Here is a 25,222-nt window from a genome sequence, read left to right as displayed (position 1 = left end):
ATGCATATGGATTATATTTTGTGTTTCTTGGGGTCTTCTGTTCTGTTTTGCAGGTTGGGTGGGATGTTCTATGAGGTAAAAGGCCCAATACCTAGGCCATGAGTGATACCTTAGGAACTAGGAATAGAGTGGCCATGACGGACAGAAGACGTATGTCTGATTGATCCGATCATGTATCCACGGACAGAGCTTGGTTGAAAGAGGCAATATCGTATGATTACGCCTACTTTCAATCCTCTGTTGGCTTTTTTGACCTACCCTGACCTAGATTCACCTGTGAGTGGGGAGGGATATACATGACAGGTACCGTTGGTGACCGTTCTGTTCTGTTGGTGACTTGTGTTCTTAATGGTTTCACTGTGCCTGTGCCGGACCTTTGATCCTGCAACGTCCGATCTCATTCAGAGGCCACACACACTTCTCCTATGTGGGGAAACCTCCATTGCATCATTTACATCATGACATGTTTACCTTTCAAAAAAAAAAAGAAAAGAAAAGAAAGAAAAGATGTAATAAAAAAGAGAAAAAAAGAAAAGAAGAAAAAAATAGTATTATTTCTCATATGCATGCCATTTTTCAGGGTATCCGAGGTTATTACTTTTCATCCAGGATGGCTAACAACGTGACCGCTACCAGAGAAGCTACAAGGCGTACTCACACTTACAGTTTCCATCGCGAAGGCTTGATTCAGTTGGGGCAATTGGGTGGATTGATCACTGGTCATAATAAAACTGTATTCACTGAGAATTATGGAAACATCTTGACTCTTTTGGACTCACACGTCGACGAATGGGGTTTGTCTACTCTTCTCCAGTTCTATGATCCTGACTTGCGTTGTTTCACCTTCTCAGGCTATCAGTTGGCTCCCACTCTCGAGGAGTACTCTCACTTTCTCAATATCAAGATTCAACACAAGGTTCCTTTCGTTTGTGTCCCAGAGAAACCTGATTTGGACAACATTGCCAACGCTCTTTATTTGAGCATAGAAGACGTCCTTGGGAATTGGAAGAAGAATGGTAACACCCATGGTTTCTATATGAGTTTCTTGGTTGAGAAGGCCCAAGAGTTGGCCAACAAAAAGATGTGGGAGGCTTTCAACGCCCTTCTGGCCGTTTTGATCTATGGGATCGTGATGTTCCCTAACATTCACAAGTTCGTTGATCTGGCCGCTATATGTCTTTTTGTGGATAAGAATCCGATCCCTACTTTGCTAGCCGATACGTACTATTCTGTTCACTCTCGATATGGGAAAGGAGGAGCCATAAGAAATTGTTTGCCGTTGTTATACACCTGGTTTAAGTCCCACCTACCTACAAGTGGTCCTTTCATTACTTCTACTCAGAAATGGCCTCAAAGGATCATGGGGCTTACCGGAAATGACATTGTCTGGTGTCCTACTGGGATGGCCGTGGAGAAAGTTATAACTAGTTGTGGTACTTTTGATAACGTTCCTCTCATAGGAACAAAAGGTGTTATCAACTATAATCCTAAGCTAGCACTGCGTCAGTTGGGTTTTGCACTTGAAGACAAGCCTTTGGACAAAGAGATAGTCAAATCCGTTTGCTTTGAGAAGGGAACCGATCCAAAGGGTCTAGAAGAAGTGAGGAGTGCCTGGAATAGCATCCATACAAGTGATCAGATTTCTCTAGGTGAAAAGAATGCCGTTGCCAAACAAGCCTACACAGATTGGGTTGAAAATAGAGTTAAAGATCGCCTGTTGCCTTTCCCGAAGGTTAACCCATTGTACGAGCAACCACCTAAAATTCCAATTGCCACTATGCCTGCTGAGAATTGCATCCAAGTGAATATGGAAAGCACCCAATCGCACGAAAAGAGGTCAGATGCGCGACCAAAACATCATCTTGTGGACCAGAAAAGAGTTGAGTTGACACACGAAGCCAAAATGCTGAAGGGAGGATCTTCCAGGGTTCAAAAGAGGGCTAGAACGGAAAAAGGTGAAAGAGACACTACTGTTATTGTCGAGGATCACCAGAAGATCCTAAAAAGGGCCATGAAAGAGGCAGTAGAGAAACTCAAGCGAGAGTACCGAGAAGACTTGAAAGCTTATAAGCTCAAGATAGAAAGGGATGCTAGAGTTGAAGTGAAGAATCTGGAAAAGAAACTGGAAGAAGAGACCACTAAAAGAATGGCAATTGAGACTCAACTGAAAGGAAGTCACCTCCGTAATACTCGACTAACAGAAGAAAATGCCAAGCTCAGAGATCGAATGATGGAGGACATATCTGAGAAAGATTATCTCCCAGAATGCAAAGGATGTGACGAACTCAGGGAGTGCTGCAAGAAGCTGGATGGGCATTTGTTTCGCAAAGATGACGTGATTCAAAGCCTTCTTAAAGGAAGAGATCGGGAAGCAACCAAGAAACTGTTTGATGAAACTAAGAAATGGAGCGATGAGCACTTCAGACAAGGAGGACCCCTGTTTTATATTCAGATGGATTGATGTTTAAGTCTGTATGTTTCGACCACCACCAGACTTGTTGGATGGGGTCTTTTATTTCCCTTGTTGAATTATCTTGTTGATGTATGGCTTGCCCAAGTTTAAATTTCTGTTATGAATAAAAAGAACTAGTTTCTCTTGATGCTTATCTTTTGTCACATTGTTAGCTATTCTGGATCAATATTAAACCTTGGATACTCTGAAAATGGCACATCACGTCATACGCACACATGCACTCATACATTCACATTATCACATTGCATTTTTCAGGTTATTGTACAAGAAACTAATTGGGGTCCCTTTCAGCAACAGATTTCTGCTTCAACAACAAAGCTGACTTCCTTACATCCTTACCGCACCAGAAACAACGAGAAGAGAATCATGGAACAATTTGAACAGAATCAAGCTGCCCTCCGCAGGGATATGGATGTTATGGGGGAAAGGATGACCCAACTTATGGAGACTCTCCACGCCGTTGTTCAAGGGCAGGATGAACTCAGAAAGAGCGTCGCTAGTTTGGTCAAGGACGTTCCTACCACTTCTGTCGACGGAGGGATGAAAACTAAAGAGACTCCTATTAATGAGACACTGAAAGTAGTGGACGACCACCATGAGGTTATTGATCTTGAACATGACCTCACTGCTGAGTTGACCGAGACTGCTAAGATGTACCAAGCTCTTGAAGAACGCCTTAAGGCCGTCGAGGTTGCTAAAACTTCGAGTTTCGACACTGCTGCTATGTGCTTGGTACCTGGGATTGTTATTCCCCCGAAGTTCAAAGTGCCGGATTTTGATAAGTACAAGGGAGTTACCTGCCCAGAGACTCACATTCGTTCCTACTGCCGTAAGATGGCCGCTCACGCTGGGAACGAACCTCTGCTTATGCACTTCTTCCAGGATAGTCTCACTGGAGCCCCGTTAGAGTGGTATATGAAGCTCGAGAGGTCTAATGTCAGTACTTGGGGAGAACTTGTTGATGCCTTCTTGAAACAATACCACTACAATACTGCTATGGCTCCTAGCCGTGCCCAGCTGCAGAATATGTCACAGAAATCTGAAGAGTCCTTTAAGGAATACGCCCAGAGATGGCGTGAACTTGCTGCTCGAGTTCAACCTCCCTTATTGGACTGAGAGTTGATTGATCTGTTTATGGGAACTCTGAAAGGGCCGTATCTTCAGCACATGGTTAGTAATACTTCTCCTTCCTTTTCGGATGTGGTCATCATTGGTGAGAGGGTTGAGAACTGTGTCAAAGCTGGTACCATTCAAGGAGTTACTAATCCTAGCAACTCAAATGGTAATGGTAAGAAGCCGTATTCTGGGTTTTTGAAGAAGAAGGAAGGTGAGACTAGCACTGCCTCTGTTGACCAAAGTCGAACTCCAGTATACTCTGCTGTTCCACCTCCTTACTACCCGATGCCATATGCTGTTCCCAATCCGTATGCCCCTCAGGCATACGCTGCTGCATTTCCACAACCATGGATGGCACCCCAACAGCCCTTCGTACCACAACAACAAGCTGCTGCTCCTCAGAACCGTCAACAGAATCCTAGGCCTCAAGGTCAAAGAGCTCCACAAAGGCAGAGGTACCCTGATAGGCGTATAGATCCGATTCCAATGCCATATGCCCAACTCCTTCCCCAATTACTTGCTGGTCAGTTGGTGCAACTCCGTGAAATGGGCCCCCCGCCTAGTCCTCTTCCTCTGGGATATGATGCTAATGCTCGTTGTGAATTCCATTCAGGCGCTCCAGGCCATACTATTGAAAAGTGTAGAGCATTAAAGTATAAAGTCAGGATCTCCTTGATGACAAGCTTATATCATTCGCCCCTACTGGTCCTAATGTGCAGAATAATCCTATGCCTCCTCATGCTGGTGCGACCAATGCTATTGAGTTATGTGATGATCAGATCCTAGTAAGTGATGTTAATGAAGTAAAGATGCCGCTAGCAGTTGTCAGAGAATATCTCATGCAACAAAAGGTTTTGTGTGAACTACATGACTACTGTTTGCAATGTTCTTCTAACCCTGAGGAATGCACTAGGTTGAAAGAAGAAATCCAGAAACTAATGGATGAAGGTGTTCTTAGAGTGGAAAGGGTCGTTCCTGTGGAAGATGTGGCCACTCTAGAGATACCTTACTATCCCGCTGAGGTGTCAAAGAATCAGAGTACTCCTTTGGTCATTCGTGCCCCGAGTACTCCCTTGGTCAGTCAGGCTCCAAGGACTCCGTTGGTTATTCAGGTTCCAAATGCTCCTTCGACTCCCCCGACCTCATCTCTTGTTCCTTCTCCTGTGAATGATTCTAAGGCTGTCCCTTGGAGTTATAATGCCGTGTATATTCGAGGGAAGAAATATGATTGTCCTCCAGTGGGCAATTCGAGCATCACTAATATTACTGGCACTAGTGGCATTACCCGTAGTGGTCGGATCTTTGCTGCCCCTCCTCCGCCTCCTAAAGAGACCAACAAAGAGGCTAGTACACAAGCAAAAGGAAAGCAAGTTGCTGTTGATCCTCCTATAACACGTAATGCCCAAGATGCCGAGCAACTCTTGAAAATCATTAAGAAAAGTGATTACAAAGTGATTGACCAACTGGATCAGACCCAAGCCAAGATCTCCATCTTGTCTCTCTTGGTACATTCTGAAGCTCATCGTGATGCTCTGATGAAAGTTCTGGCTTCCGCTCACGTGACTCAAGACATTACCGTGCCTCAGTTTGAAGGGGTTGTGACCAACATTGCTGCTGGTAATTGTTTGGGTTTTTCTGATGATGAACTTCCACCTGAGGGTAGAGCACACAACAAAGCATTGCATATCTCCGTCAAGTGTCTGGATGCTGTGTTGTCTCGGGTTCTGATTGATACCGGTTCTTCTCTTAATGTGATGCCCAAAACCACTTTGTTTAAGCTGAGTATGGATGGGATTATGATGAGACCATGCACTATGAGTGTCAGAGCGTTTGATGGCTCTAGAAGGTCCGTAGAAGGGGAAATTGATCTGCCTGTTTTGATTGGCCCTCACATGTTCTATATTGCCTTCTATGTCATGGATATAAGTCCTTCATACACTTGCCTCTTGGGTCGTCCTTGGATCCATGCTGCTGGGGCCGTGACATCTACCCTCCATCAGTGTTTGAAATTTGTTGTGAATGACAAGATTGTTGTGATCACTGGTGAAGAGGATTTGATTGTCAATAATCTGGCGTCATACCGTTATGTTGAAGTAGGAGGAGAGATACAAGAGACACCTTTTCAGGCCTTAGAGATCGTGTCGGTTGATAAACTCCTCGTAGTTGAGAATAAGAAGGTACTCGGAGCACCCCTCTCTTCTTTAAATGATGCTAAGGCCTTCTTAGAAGCTGGCACTCCCCATAGTGCCTGGGGCAAGCTGATTGATGTTCATGAGAAGCGAGACAAGTATGGCCTTGGGTATCAGCCATCTTCCTCTACTCAGCTCAGCATAATTCCTGGAAAGAAGGTGATTCCCCCCATTTCTCAAGTGTTCGTCAGTGCAAGCACCAATTCTGGAAGTCAAGTTCTCGCCGTGGACGATGATGATGAAGAAGATCTCTCCAAATTCATTTGCCATGCTGCGCCTGGACAAGAACTCAACAATTGGACTATCTTGGACATCCCTAGAGTCACTTTCATGGAGATGTAATTTTCTTGTTTCGATAAGTCATATGCTTCGCCCCAAGCATTTTGACTACTTGTATAAAGAAGGGCCCCCCCATGTTGTTTCAGTTTGTTTAATATTGAATTAAAATCATATCTTCGCATGCAATTACTGTTCCATTTCTTTCATTTTTGTTTTTACTTTAAAAACTTTTTTTCAAAAATGGCAAAGCTTTTTTCTTTTTTCTTTTTCCTTCTTACGTGTTGCATTCTAAGGCATAAATCATCCATCGTGCAGATCCGGCTCGAATTCCATCAAAAATGATGATGTTACAGTTCCACGTCTTAATATCCTTGAAAATCCAATTGACCAAGCTGATGAGGATAATGGGGAAGATTGTGAAGTCCCTGAGGAATTGGCAAGACTTCTGAGACAAGAGGAGAAATCTATTCAGCCACATCAAGAAGCCATAGAAATTATCAACCTCGGCACAGAAGAAGCAAAGAGAGAAGTCAAGATAGGGGCCGCTTTGCAAAGTGATGTAAAGAGAAGGTTGATTGAATTGCTTCGAGAGTATGTTGATATCTTCGCCTGGTCATATGAAGACATGCCTGGTTTAGACACGGATATAGTTATGCACAGATTACCGCTCAAACCGGAATGTCCGCCTGAAAAGCAGAAACCACGAAGAACTCGACCTGATATGGCTTTGAAAATCAAGGAAGAAGTTGAAAAACAGTTGAAGGCTGGTTTCTTATCTGTGTGTGAGTATCCTCCTTGGATTGCAAACATAGTACCTGTTCCTAAGAAGGACGGAAAGGTACGCATGTGTGTTGACTACCGAGATTTGAATAGGGCAAGTCCGAAGGATGATTTCCCTCTGCCTCATATTGATGTGCTAGTCGACAACACTGCTCAGTATTCGGTGTTCTCCTTCATGGATGGTTTTTCTGGCTATAATCAAATAAAGATGGCTCCTGAAGATATGACCAAGACTACTTTTACCACTCCGTGGGGTACGTATTGTTATAAGGTGATGCCTTTTGGTCTTAAGAATGCTGGCGCAACATATCAACGAGCCATGGTGACTCTTTTCCATGATATGATCCATAAGGAGATTGAGGTGTACGTCGATGATATGATTGCAAAATCCCAAACTGAGGAGGAACATTTGGTATACCTTGAGAAATTGTTTGCTCGTTTGCGAAAATTCAAGTTGAGGCTTAATCCAAATAAGTGCACTTTTGGAGTGCGATCTGGAAAGTTACTTGGATTCATTGTGAGTCAACGAGGGATTGAGGTCGACCCTGATAAAGTAAGAGCAATACAGAACATGCCAGCACCGAAGAATGAAAAAGAAGTTCGAGGGTTCCTTGGGAGATTGAATTACATAGCCAGGTTCATCTCTCATCTCACTGACACTTGTGAACCCATCTTCAAGCTGCTGCGCAAAAATCAAGATATTCGTTGGGATGAGCATTGTCAGGAAGCCTTCGAAAAGATCAAGCAGTATCTCCAAGAGCCCCCAATTCTCATGCCTCCAGTTCCTGGGAGGCCGCTTCTTATGTACTTAACTGTACTTGAGGGATCTATGGGGTGTGTGCTGGGCCAACATGACGAGTCTGGTCGAAAAGAGTGCGCCATTTATTACCTGAGCAAAAAGTTTACCGATTGTGAATCCCGTTACTCACTACTCGAGAAAACTTGCTGTGCTTTGGTATGGGCTGCTCGCCGGCTGAGGCAGTATATGTTGACTCACACCACTCTATTGATCTCCAAAATGGACCCGATAAAGTACATCTTTGAAAAACCGGCCCTTACAGGAAGACTAGCCCGGTGGCAAATGCTTTTATCAGAATATGATATCCAGTATGTCACACAGAAGGCCATCAAAGGAAGTGTCCTTGCGGATCATCTTGCTCATCAACCATTGGAAGAATATCAGTCAATGAAGTTTGACTTTCCTGATGAGGATATCATGAAACTAGATGATAATGAAGGACCCGAGCCAGGAGAGCGATGGACTCTCACGTTCGATGGTGCATCAAATGCTATGGGCCATGGTATTGGGGCAGTTTTGACTTCTCCTCATCAAACTCACATCCCTTTCACAGCTAGAATATGCTTTGATTGCACAAACAATGTCGCGGAATACGAAGCTTGCATAATGGGTCTCGAAGCGGCCATTGATATGAGGATTAAGATCCTTGAGGTTTATGGGGATTCCGCCTTGGTTATACATCAAGTGAGAGGTGATTGGGAGACAAGGCACCCCAATTTAGTTCCTTATAAGGACTATATCTTGGAGTTGCTGCCCGCTTTCGAGGAAATCACTTTCAATCACATCCCCCGAGAAGAAAATCAATTGGCAGATGCTTTGGCTACTTTGGCGGCTATGTTCAGAGTTAGCTCCCCTAAAGAAGTGCCAGATATAAGGATCCTCCGTTACAAAGAGCCTGCCCATGTGTTCCCTGCTCACTGCCTCACTACCGAAGATATGTATGATGAAAAGCCATGGTATTACGATATCAAGAGGTATGTTGAGAAGCAAGAGTATCCCGAAGATGCTACGATTGGTGATAAGCGAACGCTTCGAAGGTTAGCATCCAAATTCTTCTTGTCAGGAGACGTCCTGTACAAAAGAAACTATGATTCAGTTTTGCTCAGATGCGTGGATAGACACGAAGCAGAATTGATCATGCGGGAAATTCATGAAGGATCTTTTGGAACTCATTCCAGTGGGCATTCTATGGCCAAAAAGATCTTGCGAGCAGGATATTATTGGATGACGATTGAGAGTGATTGTTATGTGTATGTGAAGAAATGTCACAAATGTCAATTGTATGCTGACAGAATTCATGTTCCTCCGACTCCTCTGAATGTCCTGACGTCACCTTGGCCCTTTGCTATGTGGGGCATAGACATGATCGGGCGGATAGAGCCACAAGCTTCAAATGGACACAGATTTATTCTTGTTGCTATCGACTACTTCACCAAATGGGTTGAAGCTGCTTCTTACAAAAACGTAACCAAGCAAGTCGTTACTCGCTTCATCAAGAAAGAGATCATATGCCGATATGGGGCTCCAAACAAGATCATCACTGATAACGGGTCCAATCTTAATAACAAGATGATGGCAGAGTTGTGTGAAGAGTTCAAGATTGAACATCACAATTCATCACCCTATCGGCCAAAGATGAACGGCGCAGTCGAAGCTGCTAACAAGAATATAAAGAAGATTGTCCAGAAGATGGTTAGAACGTATAAAGATTGGCATGAGATGTTGCCATTTGCTTTGCATGGCTATAGAACTTCGGTTCGTACTTCAACTGGGGCAACTCCCTTCTCTCTTGTCTACGGTATGGAGGCCGTACTACCTGTCGAAGTGGAAATTCCTTCGTTGAGAGTCTTGATGGACGCCAAACTCGATGAAACAGAATGGGTTCAAACGAGGCTTGATCATCTCAATCTAATCGAGGAGAAACGCTTATCTGCTATTTGCCATGGCCAGTTGTACCAAAAGAAGATCAAGAAGGCGTATGACAAGAAGATTCGGCCTCGAGAATTCCACGCAGGTGACCTAGTCGTAAGGAAGATCTTGCCAATTCACACTGATCCAAGGGGAAAATGGACTCCCAACTATGAGGGACCATACATTGTGAAGAAAGCATTTTCAGGCGGTGCTTTAATCCTAACAAAGATGGATGGGGAAGACGTTCCGCTTCCAGTCAATTCAGACTCAGTCAAAAAATACTACGCGTAAAAGACCCGCTAGGTCGACGTACCTAGGCAAAAATAAGGGCGTCCCGGCAAACCAAAAGGGTTTGGGCAAAAATTAGGGATAAAACAAAAAAAAAAGAATAACCCGCTAAGTTGAAAACCCGAAAGGGCGACTTAGGCAGAAAGGGGCATCCCGCTGGATTGAAAACCCGAAAGGGCGATCCAGGCAAAAGTTAGGGATCAAAAGCGAGAGGCTGCAGTCTGAATATCCTTCACAAAAATCACTATACGCCCTTGGCAGAACGGATGGATCAATCCAACCATTATCCTTCTGAAGCAAAGAATTGAGAGGATCGAGGATATGGGAACTGTAGCAATATCAGTTTTAATGGAAATCCGAGCACTTTTCTTTGCCATTTTGCTTTTCGCATTTTATTTTCTTTTTCGCAACTACCTCATTTAGGAGTTGCTTCCTTGTACAGAGGCCTATTCATAGGCATTCCATCAATAAAATGATCTTTTGATAAGAAGTGTTCTTTCCTGCTTTTCATTTTTTTCGCATGCGAGGTGTGATTTAATTCGTTATTAAACATTGCATTGAAAGCATGGGGAATAATACCCACAAAATCAAAACGAAACATGATGTTACATAAACATAGAAGTACTCTAAGGGGCACCATTTGCATCCAAACGTTGTTTTCTGTGCAGGTTGCAGGTTCTAGCCATCATGATATGTCACAAAAGTCATCATCATCCCACGTGAAAGTTCCAGAGTATAATTCATCAGTACTGGTAAGCATGAAACACCTGAAAAGGTCCATATCCCTCTTCCATATGGCAGACGAAGAGCGGTCTCTCAAAACTCGCGATTCCCCAGGCAGCTTAGGATGTAAGGAAAGTCGAGCAAAATCATTTCATCCCCAGCAGGGCTATGTTCCAACCCTCAACGCAGTTACCAATAATCTTTGGTACGGTAGGTTTCCAATATCAATTCATGATGATGGTTCAAGACCACAAGGCAACGGACCCCAATGATCCTACTCTCCGGTCCCACCGAGGGCCTTTATTTGGCACTCCTTGCATATAGAATCCATTTCATATAACATTTGCATCCTCAAAAGCGTAACATATCCGTCAAAAGCGGAACATTACGCCATAGAAAAAGTCAAACATGCATACAAAGCATAAGCCAGATAATGCAAATCATCCCTCAATCAGGACAATGATACATCCTCACCTAAAATGTCCTTACAAATCCCAATTGATATCTGCTACTCCATTGCAAATTTCCTCCACCCACGGTGCCGATACTTGGTTTTACCAATCCCCAATCCCCAGTCTAAGTGCTTTTCATTTCCTGTGGATCGTAGGTCCGTTGACCTTATCCTCATCTTGTCATTCTTGTGGATCGTAGGTCCGTTGACCTTATCCTCATCTTGTCATTCTTGTGGATCGTAGGTCCGTTGGCCTTATCCTCACCCTTTGCATTCTTGTGGATCGTAGGTCCGTTGACCTTATCCTCACCCTTTGCATTCTTGTGGATCGTAGGTCCGTTGACCTTATCCTCATCTTTTTCATTCTTGTGGATCGTAGGTCCGTTGACCTTATCCTCACCCTTTGCATTCTTGTGGATCGTAGGTCCGTTGACCTTATCCTAATCTTTTCCATTCTTGTGGATCGTAGGTCCGTTGACCTTATCCTCATCCTTTGCATTCTTGTGGATCGTAGGTCCGTTGACCTTATCCTCATCTTTTTCATTTCCTGTGGATCGTAGGTCCGTTGACCTTATCCTCATCTTTTTCATTTCCTGTGGATCGTAGGTCCGTTGACCTTATCCTCATCTTTTTTCATTCTTGTGGAGCTTAGGTCCTATCTTTCCATCGAACCCGTATTTTCCAATCACAGTTTCATACAACAATCATTTCCATTGAGAATCTTGTATTGGCACCTTGGCTACGTTACAAGCTATCACCATCCAAGCATTGCTTACCATAAACTTTTCCACCAGAAAAAAGAAAAAAACAAAAATTCTCTTTCCCCAGCAGAAATCAAAACAAAAACAAAGAACAACACTTACACCATCTTCTCTTCAGGACAAATTTCAGGTCTTTGGTATTTAATCTCCTTAAACCTTGAATGTTCGAAAGGCTGGCGCCAATCTCACCTTCAGGTTCAAGACGATTAAATAGGGGCAGCTGTCATACCCCAAATTTGTCCTACCCTTTAACTTCTAACTGGCTTAGGCTTTGCATCCATGTACATACATCACTTAGGTCATAATCCATAGTCATGCATCCATACCATGGGTACTATTCAAAGGCTAGCAAGAAAAAGCTCTGTTGCAAAGAGTTTTGATCAGAGAATAAGGAGGGTATAATCATGTGGTTCTATGTTCAAGAAAGTCCCCTAAGTCCCCCTGGATTGGGGTTTCTCTCTACTTCAAATCAGGGCATTGAGTGAAGAGTGCAAGCTTGCAAAGTGTCAGGTCCTTTAAATAAGGGTTTCTTTGACCAAAGTCAACCAGTTGATTTTCTGGTCAACATTTAATCGGGAATGGCTCCTATGTGTGGAAAACTTCTCATGCTGACCTTGTGGAGGTGTCTGTTTGACTGGATTCGATTGGAAGAGGTTTAATCGGGAATTTCATCAGTAGTCGGAAAAATCGGGACGGTTGACTTTCGGGTCAAAATCGGGAAAATTATTCAAATATCGACTTTTGGTGGAAAATTAATCAAGAAAAGTCGAAGAATGGATAAAATCGGGAGTTTGACAAAAAGTTGCCAAAAATAGAAAAATGACAAAAGTGGAAGGTTTTGACACTTAGAAAATTTTTGAAGGTTTTAAATCTGGATGAGCAGTCCACTTCAGCCCTGATTTACACGTGGCAAATGGCGTTTTTTGGAGAAATTTCCAACATCAAAGTTGTTTCTCTCATGGAGGAGAACAACTTTGTAGTTGGACACTTTTTCATTTTGAAGCTTGTATGAAGAGTTAAAGTGGTGTGAAGTTGCTGGAAACTCATTTGAACCAAGTCATATTCCAGGTCACAAGTCAGGTCATGACCTGGCTTTTTCACAAACGCATGGCATGCTAAATCTCGAGCCAGTTTTAGAGCCCTACAAAAGTGCCATGAATGCAAACTAGGTATGCATCTCTTCCTTGCCATCTCCTCTATCCATTGAAACAAGAATTGAGTCAATTGAACAAGTATTGAGTGAGAGGCAAGCTTCCAAAGTAGCACCCTCACACTAGCCAGGATGCAGCACCAGGCAGGCCCAAAATCCAGGTCACGACCTGGCATTTCCACAAACACTTGGTGGGCTAAATTCAAACGCGCTTTTCTCCCTCCACAAGTTTCCACATTGAACAAGTATGATCTTAAGGTGTTCTCTGCCATGTCCCTTACCCATTGGACCCAATCTCACTAATTTTGGATACATATTGATCAAGATATGAAGGCCTAAAGTCATGCCCTGGGAGAATTGTGTATCTACCATAGATAAGGGGCCAGGTCGAGTCAAGCGCGCAAGCCCCATGTTAATTGTGTGTCATCACATTATAGCATACTTTTGAAGGGTTTGTAACTTTTGTCTTGCAACAGTTTCAACATGAAGCTTGCTCTACCAAGTTACCCCTTTACATTGATCCCAAACTTGAGTAGATTGATGGCCCATGGAGAAAGTTCTAAGTATGCAAAGTAGGCTACATGGCCTCCAATACGGCACCGGCATTGCATCCAGCAATGGAAGTTTGCAGCCACCATACATGAAGCTACACGCTACTCCACAATACTCCATTCAACCATGCTATGCTACACTCACCCTCACCATACAACACATGGACTCACACTATAAAAGCAAGAACCTACACAAAATCACAACAACACGTTTCACTTTTCCAAAAATTTCTCCACATTCTCATTTTCTCTTTCTCCTCTTCATTCTCTCATCGCTCTCCACTCTTTTCTTCTCTGAAAAGTTTGTTACACATGGTAACAAACTCTTAACCACCACCACCATAGCAACAAAACTCCTAATCACCACCACCGTAGCAACAAACTCCGCCGCAGCCACCTCCACGATTCATCAACTATCTCTGAACCTTCCTTCTATCACTGTCACAGCACCACCGTTGTCGTCACCTCCTTCACAAAGAGCCGGATCGGTACAATACGCTACATGCTACCTCCATCAAGATCTAGCACAAGCTTCAAACGAAACTGAATTCATTTCTTGGTAAAAGATTCACGGCGAGGATCTACATCAAGCACGAACTCTCTCATCAACTTGGAGCTTGGAGCCATAGGCTTTCCTCTTCGCCTTAGAGATCCGAGATTCTGAGCAGGTAAGGGCTCTAAACTTTCAAACATGCTAATGACATATGCATAAGATATCGTATGGCGTTATGTGTATGGATCTGAACTTGTGATATCATGACGTGGAAAGGTGATTTCTCTGGATATAGACCTTATTCTTGAGCTTAGTAGTTGGATCTGCGTGTTTGTTAGTAGTAGCATGAGTTATAACTGTTTGTGTCGAAGATTAGGGTTTTGGAAACGTCTCCGGTTAGCGTTTTAGAGGGAGAATTAATAAAAACTAGGCTCGGATTCGGACTCAGTGTGGAATTCCGAGTTGAATCATGGTGATTTCTTTATTTTCTGGGCACTTTTTCTATTCACCGGCGACACACACGGCTGGGGAAGATGACCGGAGGCGGAGCTCCGGCATCTGAGTTCGCTTTCGGTTTGGATACCGTTTGCACACGTGGCGCGTATAGATTGGACTGTGTTCCCATTTTGCTGCTATTTTGTTTTATTCAAATCATTGGGTTGATGTGTTGTCACGCTATGGTTGGCTCAAGCTATTCGTTTTTGTCTTTTGTGACTTAGATTCACTTGACCGGTTGATGCATGTGTGTATGTTTATTCACGTTACGCTTCATGTCATATATAATAATAATGCATATGCTGTCTAAATGAAATAACAAATGAAATAAAAATGGTGAGGAGTGTGAGCGTTGGGCCTCACGTGTGCTGGGCCCTCACCCACCTTCAGATCACACCCCTTCATTGCTGGTGTACACGTTTGTAACATAGTTTGGGCCTTAGCGCCCTTGCTATTCCCACACCCCTGTTTAAGCCCAGAATTGCTGTTAATTGATTTCAGTTCATTAGAAAACTACTGATGCACCCCCCTGCTGTCTAGATTGTAGATTTTATTTTAATTTTGTTTTCTTTCAGCTTTTTAACTCATAATCCCTTTTTTTAATCACATAAAAAAATGTATAAAAATTGTTTTTAGGTATTGTAGGGTGTGTAAATAATTGTCATGATTTTTGTTGATTTTTCTTAGTTGTTTTAACCCTTTTAATAAATCTTTTTCTTCACAATATGTTTCAATTTTCTCTGATTAACACTTCTTTGTAAATAATTCTCTAATAGACTTAGGAATTAATTCTTAGTCTCGATCTTTTGTATAGAATTAATGGATGTATGTGTGCTTGTGAGTATCATTCGTTTGCTATAATTCTCAATTTTATTTGTCGCATATTGATTTTCCTCTACCTATTCCATGTAGAGCTTTTTCCTATTAATAAATTGTATAGTTTTTCATTTTAATTCCCTTGTATAGACAATTTAGACTAGAATTTAGAAATAGTTCCCTTTTCATTTTCTTTTTCTTTCCAACTTTTAAAATACTTAATAAATATCGATGAAGATCATACCGTTACTATATTTCATAGTAGGAAAGAAATGATTGGGGTGTAGGCCCCGATGTATGTTCTTTCCTACTTAGCGGAGAAGAAATGATTGGGGTGTGAAGCCTCGATGTATTTCTTAACCGTTGTGTAGAGAAACGATTGTGGTGTAGGCCTCGATGTGCATTCTCTAAATACTCACAAAATAATTCCTTTTTGTATTTCCTTTACTTAGCGGAGAAGAAATGATTGAGGTGTGAAGCCTCGATATATTTCTTAACCGTTATTTAGAGAAACGATTGTGGCGTAGGCCTCGATGTGCATTCTCTAAATACTAAAAAAAACAAAATCTTTTTTTAGTATGATCTAAATCACAAATAAATTCCCCTTAAAAAACACCAACCAAAAACACTTAAAACACTAATAAATGGTCAGATTAAAAACAAAGTAAAGAAGTGATGCGAGACCTTGTAGTGGGTTCTCGTCATCATGGAATTACCCTAAAAGACACAAACCAATCATTTCTTTTTCTTTTGCCTCGTTGGCACCTAAGGGCACCGTTATTTCCGCTCGTACGCATCCTAGGCGATCCCTTATGCAAGAGCGCGAACGTTAACGCCGCCCAACTAAAAAACACAAAACAAATAGAAAATCGTGAGCCGAGCTACGGTAACTCTGATTCCTGAAAAGGATACGTAGGCAGCGGGGTAGGGCCCGTGCGAGTATAATTCTTTATTTTCCCTACATTTTGCATTCATTTCGCATTTAGACATAGACATAGGTACACACCCTTTAGATAGAAACAAACATAGGTGGATACCATCGAGTACGATGGGCATGAGGGGTGCTAGCACCTTCCCCTTGCGTAACCGACTCCCGTACCTTGATTCTCTGGTCGCAAGACCTTGTTCTTACCCTTTGTTAGGTTTTCTGATATTCCTTTCCCTTATGGGATAAATATATTGGTGGCGACTCTGTTCATTTTTCGCGAGCGTGCGACAGAGACGTGCGTCTCAAGTGGAGGAAATGTAGGAGGAGCTGGAGACGGGCGTCTCCTCATTGGTGACGTGGCATGGATCATTGGAGACGTGCGTCTCCACTTGCTTGTGTGATTTGGGCCACGCACAATTGATTACTTCGTGGGCTGACTTTGTCTCTTTGGGCCTTTGGGTCTCCTTTAGCATGGTTGAGCCTTGTTTGCACCCCCTTTTCATTTCAGCACCATTTTTCATCTTTTAGGCACAAATAGTAGTGATTTTAGCTCCATTTCTTTCCTTTTCACAAATAGTCCTCAAAACGAACATAAAACCCAAAACAATGAAAATACCAGCATAATACCAACATAAAGCAACATAATTAAGATAAAATAGGGAAATAATGTATGTAAATCAAGCCAAATATGTGATACGTTTTCGTGTTATCATTTTCCTTGTAATTTCCAATTCATTCCAACTTTAAAATTGTATGAACTTTGTATTATTGAAAATGAATGGAATTTTGAAATGATGTAATTCTTGAATTTTGGATAAAGTCCCTTTTGTAATTCATTTGAAAATTGGAACTTTTTCATGTAAAGAACTCCATTTGTAAATGCTTGAATTTCTCTTAGAATCCTTGAATGAAATTGTATGAAACTTGAATATTTCTTGAATGAATTTCAAATGCAATTTCTATGTCTTGAATCAATTCTTGAATTCCTTTGAATGATCCTTTTTCAAAAGGAAATGGTGGAATATCCTTGAAGTAATGAAGTTTTGAATTTCAAGTCTTGGAATATATTCTTGCACCATGAATTTGAAATGATCTTGAATTAAAATCCTTGAACTCATGATCTTGAATCATTTTTGAAGTAATTTTCCAACAATGGACATTTTCTTTGCAACTTTGATGAAATTCCCATGAATGATCAAATAATTCATATGATTCAAATCTTCACCATGAGCAATCCACGGACCAAAAAACCATGAAATAAATTCCAAGCAAGTCTCTTTTAAATCACACCAATCGGCAAATGGCGCATTTAAAATGAAAACATCCACGAACATGAAATTATCTTGCAAAGAATGAGTGCATGAATGGATCATATTGAGTTTTTGGAGGACCTTGAGCCATGGTTTAAGTTGTAGCATCATGTCCTGATTAAAAAGTCGGTTGTTCAGTGAATTAGGTCAAAAAACCCTAATTGTCGACCTGATGAAATTGATGACTGTGGATCTTGAATTGAGATACAATTTCCATTGTATATTGTCATAGGGATTATTTGAAGATGATTGAAATCTTTGATTGACTTCCTGGGGATTTTTAGGGTTTCCCAAATGTGATCCCTGATTTCAGTCCCTGATAGTTCAAAACCCTAGTCTGATGATTTGAAATTTCACTGTTGATCAATCCTTGTGTAGGAGATGTCTTGAGTCAATGGATTAGGTCAAAATGATATACTTGGGGTCTTGAGGTCATGTCCCAAGTCATTAGGTCAAACCCTGAGCAAAAGTCAAGAGTATGCTGTCTTCAGTCAAAACCCTAATTTGGTTGGTTCAGTGCCTTTAAGCTTGTTGAAATGAATCTTTGAGGACCAAATGTTGATTGTTGATGAAGATAGTTCTTTTGAGATGAAGGGGGAACGAAACCCTAATTGATTGTTACTTGTACTGATGAGTGATTTCCTGATTAAATCCTACTGAGTCACAAGTAGCAAACACAAGCTATGCAATTTGTTAGAGATGCAAATGATGCATATGCAAATGATATGAGGTGGTATCTTAGGTCAAAAATTGGGGTATGACATTAGGGTTCTTAATAACTATGGTTAGGGTTCTTGGGATGAAGTTAGGGTTAGGGTTCTAGGTTGAGATTAAAGGATGAGGCTAAAATCTGGGTTTTGGGTTGGAGGGTACGGAGATTGGGGGTTGTGGGGGATGAAGATCATAGGATCTTCATCGGATTCCTGGGTTTCATAGCGGAGGGACGGTGGTTGGTGGCGTCTTCTGGGTTTTGGATGCAAGAAGGTGGAGATAACAAAAAGATGAGAGGGATGGAGAGTGAGAGAAGATGAGAGGGTGAGGAGAATGAGAGAGAGACCGAGTGGGGAAGGGGAAGAACTTTTGGGGAAAATGGAAAATGGATGGAGACTCACCTCTTTCTCTCTAAGCTTCGCGTGACACGTGGCCACTAACAGGCCACGTGATTGGTTCATCACGACGACGCACATTTCACTAACTATACATGCAGGCCGTTTGATGTGAATAAACGGTCCTGATCGCTGCAAGCATACCCGAGGCCATGCGCCTGCACCACACCTAATCTAACGGACTTCAACCTCAAGTGGGCCTAACCCAATACTTTTAACACCCTCCAATTTTTCTTATCCAATACAACATACACCCCCCGCGAAATCAAAAAATAAAATTAATTTACTTGTTAATATTATGTAGTTTGGTCTAATTTTGTTTTTTTATGACTTTTCTTCGATTCGATTATATTTATTAATCGCGTTGGTGAGGAGCATATTTAAATAAAAATAATAATAATAAGATTAATACATGCTCTACTCAATTATTGTTAAAAGCTTATTTGTTAACCGTTTTAATCGAACCAATCGATTGCGATAGTTAATGATATAAATTATTTTATTTAAACTTCAAAATAACTTATACGAAACAATTCAAATAATTTATTTAAAATACATTTATTTTGCTAAAGGGTTTTAACTAATTCTATTGGTTACGATGATTAGCATTTTTTATCAATTCGTTATTTATTTTAACCAAATCTATTGATTATGAGGAGTAACGATAATTAATAATAATTAAAATACATCAATTTGCTAACGGTGATAATTGAATCAATCGATTAAAATAATTAGCAATTCCTATTAAATCTGTTAATTATGGTGATTAAATCTATTAATCATCGCGATTAATAGAACATACAATAATTAGGGTTGTACGCCACATTCAAAACACATTTTCATCTTCAAACTATCGATTTTCAAAACTACGATAAGGTAATTCAAAATACCTTCAAACAACCTCATATTAATCTAAGGCGTACAACCCTGCCCCGAACTACGTAGAATCTGATCCTCCATAAGTATGTACGTAGGCACTTGGTAACAAGGCGAGTCCCCTTCCCCAAAACCTCAATTCATTCAAATCTCACTTTTCACCCTATTCATGTCCTTAGCTATAAACCTTAAACCTTAACGTCTTTAGCCACGAACCTTTGCCTTAAACTCAAAACCTTAGGATAGGGTTAAGGGTTCCTAACACCTTCCCTTGACCCGAATATAATAACTTACTCCGAATCTCTTAATTGCGTAGGGTTTCCTATTCTCCCTGGTAGAATAGGTGGCGACTCTAAATTTATATTATTTAGGGCACGTTGCTACACCCTTTCAATATGAAAGAGATTTTACTATTGTTTGTGACTTACACAAGACACACCAAACACCAAGAACAATCCTCTTGGATTTTCACTAACTACATTAAGAGAACAATCCTCCCTTAATGACTCACTTGTTTCCAACAATCCTGGACAACAAGATTTCAACCACCAAGAACAATCCTATTGGATTTACTAACTTGATTATGAGATCAATCCTCTCACTAATAAAAAACCCTTGCTTCCAACAATCCTGGATAGCAAGTCAATAATAACCAAATATATTTGAGTAGAAATGTTGATGAACATATATCAATCACTAGGATTGATCTTCTCTTTCAAGCAAGACAATTTACAATGATATAATAGTGCTCAAGTGTTTATGTATGAATGAGAAAATTTTCTAACAATGTGCAGAAAAAGTTTCAATGAAAGTTCAAGTATGAAACACTTGTATGAAAATGTATGACAAAAAGGTGGTAAATTGTAATGAAAGAGGTGAGATTTAAATAAGATGTTTATGGTATTTACATAGGTATTTACATCCTTTAGAAAGAGTATAAAATGATCAAACAATGCAATGTTTAAGGTTTGAAAAGATATTTACGTTTGAACATAAAGCAAAGTGAAACAAGGCACTGGTTCAGTAGGTAATCGGTTACCAAAAGTAGGGTAATCGGTTACCCACTCCCATCGTTCACAATTTTTGAAATTTTTAACTTAGTAACCGATTACTGAAACAAGGGTAATCGGTTACCCATACAAAAACCAGTGGGAATACTTTTCATAGTTTCAGTATCCGGTTACATGAATGTTGGTAACCGGTTACCTCAAAATAAGGAGTGAAAATGCATGTTTTTGGTATATGGAAACTTATGCCATGCATATATAAGTTTGGACATGCATATTCATGAAAGTTTATATGATTTTTAAGCACTAAGGAATATCAATGTAAAAGGATTTAGCTTGTACCATTATGACATGAAGATCAATCAATCAAAGCTAATCTCCATGAAGGTTGCAATCTTGATCCATAGCTAATTTGATCTTTGTGCTCATCCCTTATTGATGTATACTCATGATAGTTGTCTTCATCAAAACATAGTGTTGTAGAGGCTTGCCTTCACATTCTCCCCCTTTTTGATGATGACAACCTTTGAGATTTGAACTGTAATGTTCTTATGTGAATGCCCCCCCTAACTTTGATAACTCCCCCTTGATCAAAGCTCTCCCTTGATTTATAGAGAATTTTACTTCTTTGTGGATGCAAATGTTAGAGACAAGCAAGCATACACATATACACAAATAACTTCTCCCCCTTTGTCATTATAAAAAAGGATGGGAAAACTATAAATTATTATAAAATATGAACAAATATTACTTCTTTACCTATGAGTAAATGGTTGTCAAACTCGCGGGTAGGCTCGTAAACTCGTACGAGTTTACGAGTCTAGGAAGCATAAACGAGTAGACTCACACATAGAATCGTTTTTTGATAGAATCGAGTAGACATGGGTAGACTCGCACAAAATCGTATGGACTCGCGAGTTTACCACGAGTTTATGAGTCTATCAGTATTTTTTTATTTTGATTTTTTAACCAAAAAAGGTCCAAATTCCCCAAAAGATTTTCTTTTATTTTTTAAAAAACCCCTTATGTTGTTTTGCTTGTACGAGAATTAGAAAGTCTCTCTCCTAGTCTCTTGTATGGTATTTCCATGGAGATATGACTCCAAAATTAAAGAGGTTTGCAATTCGTGTTCGAAGCTTAACTTGCAACTCATATGGTTGTGAACGAAATTGGAGTTCCTTTAAAACGGTAATGAATTATTATTTGTTTGTTTATGAATTTGATTTTTATTTTTTAGAAACATTGAGTTTAATTGTTATTTGCTTTGCAAGTTCATTCCAAGAGAAGAAATATGTTGCATAAATAAATAATTTAGTTTATTTAATGTGCAATTTGAAATTGAAAAGTAGAAAAGGAAAAGTGAAAAGTGTTGTTCTTCATTTGAATATATTCATTTAGATTATGAATGGATAACTGAAGATCCTAATGAAGAAAATATGCAAATTGAATTTAATGTTGAGCAAGATGATTATATTATTAATAATATTGTGGAAGATGATGTTGTTGTTACTAATGTTGTGAAGTGGTGGTGGTGGAAATGTTGAATTAGGTGGAAGTGGAACTTCAAAAAATTTAACATTGGCTAATGATTAAGATGTTTCCTCTTGGGTAGAGTTTGATGATGATACTCAAGATACCGATGAAAAAGATGGTGATGATATTGGTGGTGATAATTTTACTAGAGCTTTCGATGTTTAAAGCCATTAGCATATATGTTTTGTGTTTTTTTCTTTATGTAGTAGCCAATTGATAGGATTTTAGTACTTTAAGTCTTTAACTATATACTTTGCTATTTTTTTTAGTTTTATTGTCGATTTCTCTTTGCTAACAAATTTGTTATGAAGTATGACATTTAAGTTTTAATGTTAATATGTGTTCTGTTATATATATTTGTGTCATATATGAGGGATTTACAAGTTTAAAAGTATATGAGTGTGTCATATATGTGTCACTTAAAGGTTTTTGAAAGTAATTTTAATTTTCCATAGACTCGTACGAGTTTACGAGTTGAGTCTGCGAGTCGAGTCTACGAACCCTTTACGAGTCTGAGTAGACTCACGAGTTTGACAACCTTTTTACCTCATGAGTGACTTCATCAAAACATTCATCTTTTGTGAATATGATTTTGAAGCCTTTGTCACATAGTTGACTTTTGCTTTTTAGAAGAATTTGATTTAGTCCTTCAACATAAAGTTTATCTTCAATGGATATGAAAGTTAGTGCTCCAACTTTGTCAATGCCAAGAATTCTTCCTTTAAGGTGTTCTCCATATGTGAAATCAACCTTGGACTTTATAACTAGATTTGAAAGTTAGTTTATATCTCCCATCAAATGCTTAGAACCACCACTTATCAAAAACACCATAGATTTTAAGTGGTCCTCAAGCAAACCTACAAAACAAATTAAGTTTAATTTGGTACCAAATGTGATTTCGGTCCATCATAGTTAGTTCCTTTCTTAACCCACACATAATGACCACTTGCCACACTAAAGTTTCTAACATAGCAAGCATTAGGTGTATGGCCAACAATACCACAATAAAAACATGTAGGAACAAAATTACTTATATATCTAGGAACATAAAGTTTCCTTTTATGAAATCTTTTCTTAGGATGGTAGTTGTTCTGGCCTGGGCCGAGCAGGCCCAGCTCTTCTCACTAGCCGAGCAGGCCCAAGTCATTGGGCCTATTTACTGGATAACCGTCAAGAGTTATCCACGCGCGAAGACCACGCGTCACGCAGCGGGGGATTCGGTCAACCATCTCCGAACCCTACGCTATGCTCATCCAGAACGTGGGTCACCTGCTGACTCAGCCCTAGCACAAGGACGTTCTGGCAGTTTCCTAGCACGTGGGCCTCCAATTGGATTTGGCCCAATTAGGAAACCTTGGCCCAGCGCTGGGGGCTATAAATACCCTCTTTCACCAGAGGGTCAGGTATTCCATTCTTCACTCTCAACCCTCATTCTCTGATAGCTACTAACTTAAGCATCAGAGAACCTTGCAGGTACCCCCCCCCCCCATCTTGCTCTCCAAGCCAGATTCCGCTGCCTTGACAATTCTTCTGATCAGGTACGATCAGTGGCGCCGTCTGTGGGAATCTTGCTCCCCCTTCTTTAACAAAGATCAAAGCATAACCTTTCACGATCGTCATGGCTAACAACAACAACATCCCAAACTCCGATCCCTTCCTCCTGGAACATCTGATCAAAGATTCCACCCGCGAGGTGACGAATCGTCGTCGGCAAGAAGAACCACAACATGTTCTTGCCGGACAGAGAAGGCCGAGACATGAGACCTCGTAACCTAGGAGGCAGCGGATCCAGAACATCCAACAGCTGCAGGGCCTCCAACAGGTTCAGAATGTCAAACAAAACTCTCCCGAGGGACACGTTCAGAACGGGGAAGACGAGCAGGCCCGAACCCACAATGGGCCTGAACATCCCCAAAATGAGAATGAGACTGACGCCAGAGACGGGCACGCTGCTTCCTCATTCACCCACACCTCCGACAAGCAGAGAGCCCGTCATGAAGAAGAGGAGGAACCGCTCAACATCCCCGAGGATACTGACCCCATCACTGTCCGCCTGCTCAAAGAACTGCAAAAGACGAACAGCCTCCTCCGACTTCAGGACGACCGTATCCACGAGCTGGAAAGGAAGCGACGGCACCGCTCCCCTCCGCGGAGACATTACCGGTCGCGCTCCTATTCCTCTTCGCGCTCACCTCCGAGGAGACACCGTCGGCGTTCCCCATCTTCTTCACGCTCTCCACCTAGAAGACATCGCTGCCGGAGATCATATTCCTGCTCTCCACCAAGAAAGAGCAGGAAGAATCAGAGACCAGAGGCCACTGAAGCAAGAAGCCTCTCCCCCGAGCAGGGTCATCGGGGCCCTTCCAAGGCTGTGCTGAAACCCCGCGAGTGTCCTTCTCCTCGGGACAATCGCGTCAGCCCCAGCAATGACCAGGGAAGACCCCGGCGAGGCAGACATTCAACTTCACCAAGACCGAGCGACGAAGAGGACTTCCGCAGCCCTTTATCCGAGAACATCCGAAGAGCCCGCCTCCCTCGAGGGATGGAAAAACCCCCGGCGTTGGACCAATATGATGGAACCACTGACCCCGACGACCATATTCGGAGCATCAAAGCGGTCATGGACTACCACGTCGTCAAGGGCTCTATCAAGTGCCGCATCTTCCCGACCACCCTCAGGAAGGGAGCAATGACGTGGTACAGAAACCTCCGTCCCAACTCCATCCATTCCTGGACCGACCTCAAGGAACTCTTCTTGAGCCATTTCACAACCTCCCGACGACAACCGAAATCAGAGGCCAATCTCGAGGCCGTGATACAAGGGCCCAACGAACCTCTTCGGGATTACCTCGACAGGTTCAACAAGGAGGTCGTCCAAGTACAAACAGAAGACTACATGAAGAGATACCTCTTAGAACGAGGACTTCTCCCCGGCAGTGACTTTAAGAAGGCCATCAAGATTGAGAAGGTTCACTCCATGAACGCCCTCCTTCGCAAAGCTCAAGCTTTCATCGCGTTCGAGGAAGGAGAGGCTGCTGCCATCAAAGCCTCGCGAGGCAGTGACGCCGCTCGCAGTTCAAACTATGAGCACCCAGGCTCGAAGCGAGGGCATGAAAAAAGGAAAGACGACAGATCTCTCGACATCAAAGAGCGCCGAGGACCATCTGGTCGCTTCAACGACTACACC

At 41.5% G+C, this 25,222-nt stretch overlaps 1 protein-coding gene across 1 annotated transcript; it reads left to right on the top strand.

Annotated features, from left to right (window-relative positions):
* Positions 1-610: 610 nt before the first annotated feature.
* Positions 611-22,200, top strand: LOC131597425 (uncharacterized). The gene is made up of 3 exons (XM_058870125.1): positions 611-794; positions 939-2,183; positions 22,115-22,200. The coding sequence occupies exons 1-3, from the start codon at positions 611-613 to the stop codon at positions 22,198-22,200; spliced, it is 1,515 nt and encodes a 504-aa protein (XP_058726108.1).
* Positions 22,201-25,222: the final 3,022 nt, after the last annotated feature.

Source organism: Vicia villosa, linkage group LG4, assembly GCF_029867415.1.
Source record: "Vicia villosa cultivar HV-30 ecotype Madison, WI linkage group LG4, Vvil1.0, whole genome shotgun sequence".
In the NCBI taxonomy this organism is placed as follows: Eukaryota; Viridiplantae; Streptophyta; class Magnoliopsida; order Fabales; family Fabaceae; genus Vicia; species Vicia villosa.
The sequence above is the reverse complement of the archived record's forward strand: the minus strand, read 5'-3'. Positions and strand labels throughout refer to the sequence as shown.

Excerpts from the sequence above, each read along its gene's own strand:
- LOC131597425 (XM_058870125.1), top strand. The coding sequence starts at position 611 with ATGGCTAACAACGTGACCGCTACCAGAGAAGCTACAAGGCGTACTCAC. Across the intron at positions 795-938 it reads CTCACACGTCGACGAATGGG|AGAAACCTGATTTGGACAAC; the intron begins GTTTGTCTACTC and ends TTTGTGTCCCAG. Across the intron at positions 2,184-22,114 it reads ACTGAAAGGAAGTCACCTCC|AGTTTGATGATGATACTCAA; the intron begins GTAATACTCGAC and ends CCTCTTGGGTAG.